Raw genomic sequence first — 12,117 nt, forward strand, 5'->3', positions numbered from 1 at the left:
AAATGTTGGTTCAGTTTAAATAGATACTACAATTTAGTGCAAAGGCAAAATGCTAACCAAGCATGTGTTAGTCTGATAGAATGTGGTTATATTAATTTAACAGAAGAAAAATGGTCATGTTTAAAATCTCAACACTTTGCTTCAATTACACGTTATGATTTTCAAATCATTATTGAAACAGGCTTTAAATGTAACATCCTGTTTGTTATGTAGACAATATCATAAATGTTATTACTTTCTACCAAAAAAGTCTGCCTCCATCTCTAGGACTGGAAATGCAAATTGTAATTTGTAACGTACATATAGTGAAATGTAATTCTTACCAAGTATTTCCTTATACTGTTGGGTTGACCAAATGGGTGTAACTTTCCTCTAGCAAAGCATCAGCATTGCTGTTGTTCATGTGATAATATGGCAACTGAGTGCCACAGTTACTTTTCTATTAATTTGAACATTGAACTATAGAAAGGGAATTTCTCTTGCTACTATACTTTAACTCCCAGACAGATTTTTCAACTATGCTCTTTTCCAAAAGCATAAACAACAAACCCCAAACAAACCATGAAACTTTAAAATGATAGCTCTGGAAATTCAGTATTGACTTGATAAAATTACATAGCCGATGTTGTTAGGTGTATTTTAGGAAAACGAGAGCTACAATGATCTATTCTGCTCCAAGGCAGTGTCATGAATCTGTCATGACACATAGTGAAAGAAGCCACTCAGATGATACATTCCTTACTGTAAGACACCTACCCCCCAGCCTAATAATAGGACAGTTTTTAACAATGTAGAAAATAAACTTGATAGAAGGAAAGTTACAGAAGAGAGAATCCAAGCTCATGCTGTACCATACAGAGTTGTATCTAGAACTGAGTGTCTTGTTAATGTTTTATTTGGCAACAGCCAAACAGACATAGGCCCTAGTAGACTCAATTTTGGCTCAATTAAAAAAGCCTAAATAAAAAGCCTTAAACTGTGGGAAAGACAGAAGGTGTTCTTATGTTAACATAGCTTTCAATATAGTGATCCAGAAATGATCTATCTGTAAGTCAGGGGAAGCATGTGATCTGGCTGGAACAGCAGAATCAGTCAGCAGGTAGCCTAGAATAAGATGGAGTGAATTATACCACACTGGTTTTTTTAGGGAGCAGCCTGCTTTGTGTCTCTCTGGCAAGGAGTTCCTCGGTCTGATCGTGTGTTGTGTGAAAGTGAACTTTGTTTTGTTTGTTTTAAACCTGCTGCCTATTAATTACATTGTGTGACCCCTGGTTCTTGTACTAGGTGAAGGGGTAACAAAACTTCTCTATACTCCACACTGTTCACGTTATCATGGACCTCTAGCTTATCTCCACCACCATATCTCTTAGCAGTCTCTTCTAAGATTACTAGTCTCAATCTTTTAAATCTATCCTCATATTGAAATTGTTCCATATCCCCTAATCATTTTATTGTACTTCTCTGTACCTTTTCAAGTCCTAAAAATATCTGTTTTGAGATGGGCAGCCAGAACTTCATGCATATTCAAGGTGTGGGCATTACCATAGATCAATATAGTGGTATACATTTTCCGTATTTATTTATCCTCCTCCAAATGGCTACTAACATTCGGATATCTTTTTTGAGTAATGCTGCTGAAAATATCCCAGGCTTTTTGATAGTGGGGGTTGAAGCACCTGGAACAGCTTGAGTCATGCATCCATTAAGCAATCTAGACGTGGTCCAAGAACTGTACCCTGTTCCTATTGATGCCACTAGCAATGCTCTCCTTGATTTAGAGCAGGCTTTGGTCTCTCGTACAAAATGCTTTTTTAAATAGCCTCACTGTTGCCCATTTAAAAACAACATTCTTGAGCAATAAGCCAACAATTAAAAAAAAAAATTCAACCTTTTTTCCCCTTGAATTTTTGTAGAAAAACAGACCATAGGGCCCTGATCCTGTAGACGCTTAAGGCTCATCTATATGTAAAATTTTAATCAGTACAATTAGTTTGGTTAGGGATGACTGTTTTCCTGACATTGTTATACAGGCAGTCCCCGAGTTACGCGGATCCGACTTATGTCGGATCCGCAGTTACGAACGGGGTTTGCTCCGTGTCTCCCTGGTCTGCTGGAGACCAGCAGACTAGGGAGACGGGGAGCAAAGCCTCGGAGGACACCAGCAGTGGGACAGCCGCGGCGCATCTGGGCTGTCCGCTGCCCACGTGCTCCGCGGCTTTGCTCCCCGTCTCCCTGGTCTGCTGGAGACCAGCAGACCAGGGAGACGGGGAGCAAAGCCTCTGAGGACGCCGGCAACGGGACAGCCACGGCGCGCCTGGGCTGTCCGCTGCCCCCGTGCTCCGCGGCTTTGCTCCGGACGCCTGTGGTACAGCAGCTGGGGCGCTGCCGGTTGGTCCCGTAGTGCCACTCTGGGTGCTACTGGACCAACCCGGCAGCACCCCAGCTGCTCTGCCCCAGGCGTCCTGATTCAGCCACTGCTGGTCAGTTTCAGCAGCGGCTGAATCAGGACGCCTGGGGCAGAGCAGCTTGGGTGCTGTGGGTTGGTCCAGTAGTGCCGAGGAGCGGAGCTACTGGAGCAACCCAGCAGCACCCAAGCTGCTCTGCCCCAGGCATCCCCAAGTCAGCCACTGCTGAAACTGACCAGCTGACTACAGGAAGCCTGAGGCAGAGTTGCTCTGCCCCGGGCTTCCTGGAATCAGCCGCTGATCAGTTTCAGCAGCAGCTGACTTGGGGACGCCTGGAGTTCTTAAGTTGAATCTGTTTGTAAGAACTTGCGTCCAGATTCAGCCTGTTGAAACTGATCAGCGGCTGATTCCAGGAAGCCCGGGGCAGAGCAACTCTGCCTCGGGCTTCCTGTAGTCAGCCGCTGGTCAGTTTCAGCAGCGGCTGAATCTGGATGCCAGTTCCGACTTACATACAGATTCAATTTAAGAACAAACCTACAGTTCCTATCTTGTACGTAACCCGGGGACTGCCTGTACTTGTAAAACGCCAAGTGTAGATATATAGGCATAAAGGTGCTTGTATACATACAACTTATTTCGGTTCCTGAATCAGAATAAAGTTTGATGCTGTAAGCACTTTCATATTGATGTAACTGTGTCCACACTGGGAAGTCTGCCACTTTTAAGTATGCCAGTATATTTAAGGAAGCAAAAATCTGAGTGTAGGCAAATCTTTCAGCTTTTAACAGCCATTGATGGCACCATGAATTTTTCTAGTTCTAGTCACAGCCATTCACTCAGGCCTTGAAACTAGGAATGTTAAATATCAATTAACTGAATAGTCGATTAGCCACATGAATTCTTATCGGTTACTCGACTATTCTATAGTCCTCGGGGGTGGGGTAGGCACCCAGTATGCTCCGGCCCCACACTTGAGGAGCTCCCTGCCACCCCTCACTGCTGCCGCTGTATCAGGTATCCCAGCAAAAGGACAGTTTGTGCTGGCAGAACTACATTGAGAGGACTTTTGCCAGCATAGCTATGTCTGCGGGAGTGAGGGCGGCGTGCGGACGGTGCTTCCCTGTGAATGGGAGTCACAGGGACCAGGTGGTCACTTGCGGGAGCCATGTGCAGCCCAGGTAGGTAGGGAGCCTGCTTTAGCCTCTGCTCCTGCTGTGCCACCAAGTGGGCTTTGAATGGCCGGGGCAGCAGTGCAGACTAGAGCTGCCAGGGTCCCTTCCTGACCAGCCCTGCAGCTGGAAAACCCAAGGCCTGGAACCCCTGACACTGGCCTACTGCACCCAGCCACCAAACTCCAGCCTTCTGCCCCGCCCCCTCCCTAGGCCCCGCCCCCTCCGAACGACGCCCCGCCCAGTCCTCCCAAACTCCGCCCCTCCCCGAGCCTGTCCCTCCTGCCTGGGGCCCCGCCCCGTCCTCCCAGACCCCGCCCCCTTGCCGTCCCGCGCCGCGAGGCTCCGCCCCCAGGCCGCTTCCTGCGCGCGGTGGGGCTGGGGCCGGGGAACATGGCGGCGGGCGGGCGGCAGCCGCAGCCCAGGCCTGGCGCCACGGTGACAGCGCTCCGCGCCGCCTGGCTGCTGCTAGCGCTGGGCCTCGCCGCCGCCGAGCCGGGCAGCCCCGGGCCAACGCGGGGCCGCGTGCGGGTCCTGAGCGCCGCCAACTGGAGCCTGGTGCTGCAGGGCCAGTGGATGGTGCAATTGTGAGTAGCGCCCCCCCCCGCACAGACCCCCCCCCCGGCCCCTCCCCCCACTCTGCGTCCCCCCTGCCCCCCCCATCTCCCCTTCATCCCCCCACCCCCCCAGCTCCCCTCCCCCAGGGCACAGCCTGTTCCTGTCCGCCCCTCCCCCCCACAGTCCGCCCCCCCCCTCCCCCCCGTCCTCACTCCGCAGCCCCCCCCTTAGTCCTCCTCCCCCCCCCCACGTCCCCCTCCCCCACTCCGCAGCCCCCCCCACAGTCTGCTCCTCCCCCACAGCCCGCCCCTCCCCCACAGTCCGTCTTCCCCGCAACCTGGTCTCTCCATGAGCAATCCCACCAGCCACAGCCCCCATCTCCCCGTCATGCTGGGACAGCCCCCCCCCCCCCCCCGCCTTTGTCCCGCCAAATACCTGTGGATAGCTCCCCCCTCCCAGGGACACCTCACTGCCGTTCACCCCCACCTGCAAGGGCCGTGCATCCCCATGACCAGTCTGCATCCCCCTCTGCAACAGTCCCTCTTGGGGTGTCAGCACAGCCCCCTACTTAGGAACAGTGGCCCCCCTTGGGCAGCAGCGCAATTAGGGATGTAATAGTGCAGCTGGTTAAACGATTGACGATAAGCATTGGTTATCGCTACCAGCTACACGCAAACCACCTACCCTCTTCCCCCGGCTTTGCATTTAAAGTATTTTGGGAGCCAGTCTACAGACACACTGGCTCGGTCCCTTAAATGGATTTAAATGCAGATCCGCTGCGGGAGTAGCTGCCGGACCTGGCGCGAGCTGGGACTGAGCCAGCAATGCTTCCCTGTCATTTCTCAAGCTCCTTTAAATGCACAGCCACAGTGGGGGTAGCTGGTGCTAGCTGGGACTGAGCCAGCATTGCTTCCCTGTCATTTCTCAAGCTCCTTGAAAGGTGCAGCCACCGTGGGGGTAGCTGGCGCGAGCTGGGACTGAGCCAGTGTTGCCTGCCCACCAGCTCTCAAGCTCCTTTTATATGCAGAGCCGCTTATCGGTTAATTGTGTAACCGACAAAAGTTTTGTCGGGTTCACAATTGCTGAATTACACGCTTCCTTACATCCCTAATCCTGATGCTGGGAGATCAGATGACAGTATTGTATACCACACTGGCCCTCAGACTTCTGTGGGCTGCTGTGGTGACAACACTGTGCATCCTTTCCAGCCCAAACACCCATCCAGAAGTGGAACAAGACCACAGATAGGGGGCGGGGAGAAGAAATTACCATTGTGCTCCAGGTAACAATCCCATACTTAGAGCCAGATGTCCCTGTATTGTCTTGGAATGAGAGAAACATCATTTTTTTTGTTCACACACATAGTAAATAATGTCCCCCAAATATAGCATGTTTCTTCTGATTATCTGATGAGAAAGTTCTGAAATATGGGCCTGATCCAGCAAATCCATGAACAGTCTTACCAGGCCCCTACCCTTTTCTGCTGCTTCCCTCAACCCTAGGTTATACACAGAGGGAAAAAAATTTCATGTTACAGATATTAGCTAGTACAGGTTCAGCCTCTCTAGTCTGGCACCCTCAGGATCTGACCACTTCCGATGGAGAGTATTTTCTGGTCCACGGGATGTCAATATTGTCTGGCAGCATTACCAGCACTTCCATTGCTTACTGTGCTGTTAGAGGACATTTAGGGGTAAATTAGAGCTAAATAACAGCACAGAACACTGAGAGCTAGAACTGGTGGCTGTAAGCAAACTTTATGGGACTGCGGGGAAATTTGGCCACACCCATAAAAGGTGGACATCTGGCTAAATCCAGCTAATGATTTTAAAAATCATTCTGGACGACAGATGTTTCCAGACCAGAGAGCTCTGGACTAGAGAAGTTCAACCTCTATTACCTCTCTGTCTTTTACAGGGAAAAGAGAGATCCACTAAATAATGGATTGCTTTAATTGAGGATAAGAGGAAGCTGCTTACCAAATTTGGTTGTCCTAGCTGTTATATTTAGGGGGAGCTCTTGAACAAATGGATTCACAGACAGACAGATACCTCTAAATTACATATAGAGATGAAGAACATTAATTATGTGGACTTGTTTCTTATATTCTGTTTTCTAAGAAGTGTTCTTTGTAATCGAGAATGAAGAGCTTAGTCCTAGGCTGAAGCAGCAAGTTAGTTCGGATGATCTAATTCTGTATGCTTTATTCTTAGAAAGTCTGTGCATGTCTGAATAACATGACTCAAGGTTGATGGTGGTGGGTGTTAAACTTCGGTAAATTTAGGTATCACTAAGTCTATGAAAGCTGCATTCCTGTTAGTTTTAGAATACAGGCAGTCCCCGGGTTACATGGATTCGACTTACATCGGATCCCCACTTACAAACAGGGTGAGGCAACCCCGCACTAGCTGCGCCCCCCCCAGCAGACCGCCGAGACGCGCCGCGGTCCCGCCGCCCGCATCCTCTGTGGCGAGAAAAGCCGCTCCGCGTCTGCCTGGTCTGCAGGACTGAGGGAAATGAGGTGTGGGAGACTAAAACTGAGTTCTGGAGAAATGTTTGGCTAGAGTTTCCCCTACAATATGTACCAGTTCCGACTTACATACAAATTCAACTTAAGTACAAACCTACAGTCCCTATCTTGTACGTAACCCGGGGACTTCCTGTATTTCACTTGTTTCTGCCTTATTTTTCTTCTATGGGGATTGAGCCACCTTGTAGAAGACGGTGATTAGAGGGAGGGACTGTCTAGCTCCACCTAAGAATTTTAGATTTCAGAAGCCTGTTGGACTCTTTTGATATCAGTAGGCAGTCTGAATAATCTTTATGCTCAGCCATCTTTAAGTCCTACTTTAGAGACACTCCCTTACTTACTATTCCGAGTAAGATTTTTTCGTTGGTTTATTGATATATTCTTGTTTATCTGAAATGTGATATGAAAACGAAACACAAATTTCTGATATAAATAGAGGGAAAAAAACCCAAGAAAATAGAGTTGAGATTATCAGGTAACTAACTAGTGCCTTGTCTTGCTATTGCAGTATGACCAATATTATGGGTCACTGATAATCAAATAATATATTAATGATATCCTAGTACCTCTCCAGTAACCACAAGTCATATGGTATTTAGTTAATTGGAAACAATCTTTTAGTTTAGACCTAAAATGTGGGAATATAAGAGGTTTTGCACAATGTAAGAAACATTTTAATTCGCTTAAACCATTTAAGGCTGAACAGAAATTTTAGACTCTTTCTGTGAAGGTTTATAAATTAAGATTTGTATCTGAAGGCAGAAGAAGCTTCAATTGCCTAGGTCTGAATAATAACTTTCTACCAAAATCTAGTGAGTGTCTCACTTTCACTTAACACATTTTCCACTTTAGTTTTTATGGCTAAGCAAAAAGTCCTCCTCCTCCCCCCCCCCACTGCAATCCACTGACCCACACCTATCCTTTGTCTCCTTGCCCTCCAAAAAGGGTGAGTGAGAGGAGAGGGGGAGTATGTAAAGACGGTGGTGAATGTCTAAGCCAAAAAGTGGAGGAGCAAAGACATTTTTAGGCTGATTTTGATTTGTTAAAAGCTCATTTTATCAGAACTCATTGCTGGTTAGACCTCAGAGTTTGTTTCAGTCAGAGGTGCTCTTATTCTCAAAACTGGTGCTTAATTTAATTGGTGACTAAATTACCTGAATAATGTGAGAGACTGAGACTCTTAAAAATAAATTAATACTTTAAATTTAAAAATGAAAGTTTCTTATTTATTTTATAACTATCAGCAAACTCCTCTGATGGACTAATGTCAACAGTGGGTTTTTTGCCCTTCCACAGACTTCATGAATCTGCAAATCATATTTCCACACTACAACTGTAGCGTTAACTCTGCATAGATGTAATGAAGAAAGATGATATAATAAGTCATGGAGATGATAGTGGTAAAACCTGAGCTCACAGGTTTCCCAAGCTATCTGAGCATGAGGAATGGGACTTGACTTACATACGCTCTTTTCCCTTATGGTGGTTGTATTCTGTTTGTACATATTCACTATATGTGATATGAAGTAGCTGTTTAATCTATCTCATACTTTTTCTTCTTGCACATCCTAAAGTGCCTTTGACTTGACCTCAAGCGGTCACATTTGTAAGTGAGAGTGAACTTCAGTCTTTCTAGCCATTTTGTGGTTGCCCTTTGTAGAGAGAGGTAATCCACTTGTGCTGGGTTTGTGATCAGGAGTTTTGATGTCTTTCCGCTAGAACGTAGTCCGAAGTCCGATGGTATCTATAGAAGAGTCATCAAATGATTGTTGGTCATTGCTTATCTTGCCTGGATTTGAACTGGTGACTTGCAGGTGAGATTCTCATCCAGTTACCACTCTCTTGATTCGGAATTTAGTCCAGTATGCTCCTCTGAAATTGTTGCAGTATGTGACATAAAAATCCTAGTTGATTGGGAGGCCTGACACGTTTTTCCCCTACTCGTTTGGTGTCTCTACCATTTTTTTTAACACTAATACGTGATGAGTTCTCTTAACATCTCTGTGGCAACTGTAACTACATTGGAATGGGGATGTTAAATTTCAATTAATCAGCTAATTGAGTCGTCATCATCACCATTTGTCCTTTGGGCTCCTAATGGAGCATAGGGACTTCACAGTCATTCTCCATCTCAATTTTGATTTTGAACGATGTAGAGTTTTCTATAACATAATATTTTTTTACGGGGATGAGTTGTTAGCCCATTGTCCAACCCCCAGTCTGAAGGACCAGGTAATTGCTTTTTGTCTGTTCTCTACCCGTCCACCTGTCTGGCTTGGGTGGCCCTACCAGGAGCACTAAGCTCCCACCGGCATAGTTCTTAGGGTCCCTGAGACACGCAAGTCCCTCAACACATAAAGGTAGCAATCCCACCTGGGGGGGCTAATCGAGTAGTCGATGGAATTTCCATCAACTACTCAATTAATTGATAAGGAGGGGGCACTCGCTGTCCTGCTGCACCTCTCCCTTTGAAATGCACAAGAAATCCACCCGCAGCTCTTGTATATTTCAAAGGGGGAGCGGTGCAGCAGGATAGCGAGTGCCCCCTCCTTCCAGCAGGACTGAAGCAGTACCCGCTGGAGGGGTTTCCCTCTGTGTCTCTTCCTTTTGTACAAGAACCACCTGCGTCTCTTGTACTTTTCAAAGGGAGAGAAGCAGCAGTCGGACTGGCTCAAGCGGGACTGTTTCAATCTCTGCTCGCGCTGTTTCTGCGCTGCCCTGTGCCTTCCTTGCCCCCAGCATTGGCTTTTGCCCCCCCCCTTTGCTGCCGCTCTTTGATAGAAGCAGCAAGTGTGGGGAAAGCGACTAGTCGAGTTCCTACTCAATTACCCCATAAGCAAATACTTATATATGACAGATGACTTACAGACTTTAATGCTTATCGGGTAGTCGACTAGTCAGTTACATTCCTACACTGGACACCTCCCTATTTAAAGTCTGTAAGTCATCTGTCATATATAGTAAGGACTGCTATTTAGCTTATGTCAGTCTACATATCTGAAAAATGCTGTCATTTGTTCAAAGTTATACAATGGCAAATGCTTAGGGAATAAAGTGTAAGCTAATTAGCATAGTGTTGATACCATTCGTAAGCAGGAGATAAAAAACCAGAAAAATCTTGCATGTCAGCATTTAAATTTTAACTTACTTTGCACAATGCCAAGTGTGAAGAGTCAAATTCTTTTCTGGAATAGTTCTGTGCATCACTGCAAAACACACCAATTAAAAAAAAAAAAGTTATTGGATGGCTTCTTGTAACTGTTCACCCATTCACAGCTGGCAAAGTTGCAGAATCTGGAAATACTCCAGAACATTTTGTCAATGAAATGCAGGATAACTGTCTTTGAACAAAATTATAGCTTTTTTTTAGTCGTCTTTTTGCATCATTGTGACAAGGAATGTGCTGAAGTGTCTGAGATCTAATATTTGAGAGAACTGGTAATAGCAGGAAGCTAGTATGAACAAAATTGTAAAGGCTTTTTAATCAACTTCGGTTTTTCCTCAGCTTACAGAATAGAAAACATACAGTCCACAATATTTTGGAGAAAACATCATTTATTGTTGTGTTTGTTATGTAAATACATTGTTGACATTGTCCATGGCATCTTTGAACCACTGTGTCCTGTGCTTGTGGTAGGAATGACTCCAGAGTCAGAACCTTGTCCCTCTATTCTCACACATGTATATGCAGATGTGACGGTTGACAGCTGTACAGGCCTTGCATAAATATACTAAGAACAGAATTCCAGGCAAATTGCATAGCTTATTTTGAGTCCACTTTCAAAATAACTTATTTTGAAATTTGGCGCTGTCTACACAGCACTTATTTTGAAATACATCTCTATTCCTAATTGTCCCTTGCTCCCCGTGGAATGAGATTTACAGGGACGTTGGAATAGCGAGCCTGTTATATTTCGAAGTAATGGGTACGCTCAAAAGATGCGGAATAGACGTAGCCTTTAGAGAATGAATCTTGTCCTGGATTAACTCACACAGATTAGTTTTGAGGTGCTGTTGTAAAAACAAGATTTGAATGGTCCTGAAGAGCAGTGATAACACTACCTGCATTCCTGATGTTTTGGTTAGTGCATTATGTATTCGTAAAATACATCTTCTTGGCTTCACAATGCAGGGATTGAGATTAAAAAAACCTTGCTTCATCAGCCTGAAACTCCTTGCTCTCAGTGCTGCTGTGCATGTTAAGAAACATCACTCAAATGGTCCTCTTTGCTATGTTTTGCCACTGCAACAACAGAAAAAGAAAACAGTTAAAGAAATAATGCCAATAATAGTTGCTGTGGGTGACAAACTGAACAGTGTATTAACACCATGAGTCACCAGCTTCCTGCTTAAGTAAAATGCGTGATTCGGATCTAAAAGGGAGGAAATGGTTATCAATTCTTTTTATGTATCTTTGTTTTGGATATATTTATATTGAGGAAATCACATCTTAAATCTTTGAATATGGTGCCACACTTTGTAACAGACACATTCATAGATAATAAGTTTTCCTTATATACTCTGAGTGGAGTTCGCTAAAAGAACAGACTATAGAGAAACTATAGTGTGATGCTAATCTGAGGAAAATGTGTTAGGAGAATGGAGAGGGTGCAGAAGGTGATGGGAAGAAGAGCAGTACATAGGATGTAAAGGGGGAGATGCTAGCTTGGAAAGTATTTGGGGCTGGTGGAAGACACTGGTAGGTTTGTATGTACAATCAAATCTGAGGTGAAATTCTGACTCCAGTGAAGTCAGATCAAGTCCCCACCTGTTGTCTGCGAACTTCAGAGATCAGCTCTCCTTGGGCTGTCTTGTCATTCTAGTTCTTGTGCAGGATCTTAAAAACTGGCCATTGAATAAATTGCCCATGCTAGTATATTGGAGCAGGTATTAAAGTCAGATGCAGGTAGTAAACAGAGAGGTGCATACATTTCACATTAATAGATGCTTATAAGCAGACATTAACTATACTTATCTGATGGCCATTATGTTGGTAAAATAATTCCTTTTGTCCTTGGCAAAGTGGCTGATAGGATGGTTGCGGCTGGTGGAACTGTGCAGAGGCTGTAAAATGTGAGCCTGGTTTAGGGTGGTGGTAAGATGTTGTCTTTAATCAATGCATCTTCCTATCTTGTGGTTTCCCATCTACTGGGGAGAGAAACTATATTCAGCTGGGCTGGACTAGAACTACAAGCATGCTTCCCAGACTTTGTGACCAATGATACAGTACTTTTTAGATGCCCAGGCCTGCTGTTGTATGGGCACTCCATACGATACAGACCTTGCAAGACTGAACTGATCTAGTGTCTTTTTGTCAGTTGCAAACCAGCCCTAAGATCTCAGGTACTCTAATTTCATGAATTCCTTCCCTGATAGGACTTCAATTTCCTCAATATGGGGAAATGGGATTGCTTTTTTGTGATCTTCCATGGAAATTCTGTTCTCACTTACTGTA

The 12,117-nt window shown here is 45.5% G+C and overlaps 1 protein-coding gene across 2 annotated transcripts in view; it reads left to right on the forward strand.

The window, feature by feature from the left end:
• The first annotated feature begins 3,926 nt into the window (after window positions 1–3,926).
• TMX4 (thioredoxin related transmembrane protein 4) overlaps window positions 3,927–12,117 on the forward strand; it is a 46,912-nt gene continuing 38,721 nt past the window's right edge. Inside the window, exon 1 of one of the 2 annotated variants that reach the window (XM_089777547.1) lies at window positions 3,927–4,161. In XM_089777547.1, the coding sequence (XP_089633673.1) occupies window positions 3,968–4,161 (194 nt within the window). In that variant the 5' untranslated portion in view covers window positions 3,927–3,967. The remainder of the gene's footprint in view (window positions 4,162–12,117) is intronic. The other variant, XM_075925715.2, reaches the window with a different exon arrangement.

Source organism: Pelodiscus sinensis, chromosome 3 (assembly GCF_052426305.1).
Source record: "Pelodiscus sinensis isolate ZL-2025 chromosome 3, ASM5242630v1, whole genome shotgun sequence".
In the NCBI taxonomy this organism is placed as follows: Eukaryota; Metazoa; Chordata; order Testudines; family Trionychidae; genus Pelodiscus; species Pelodiscus sinensis.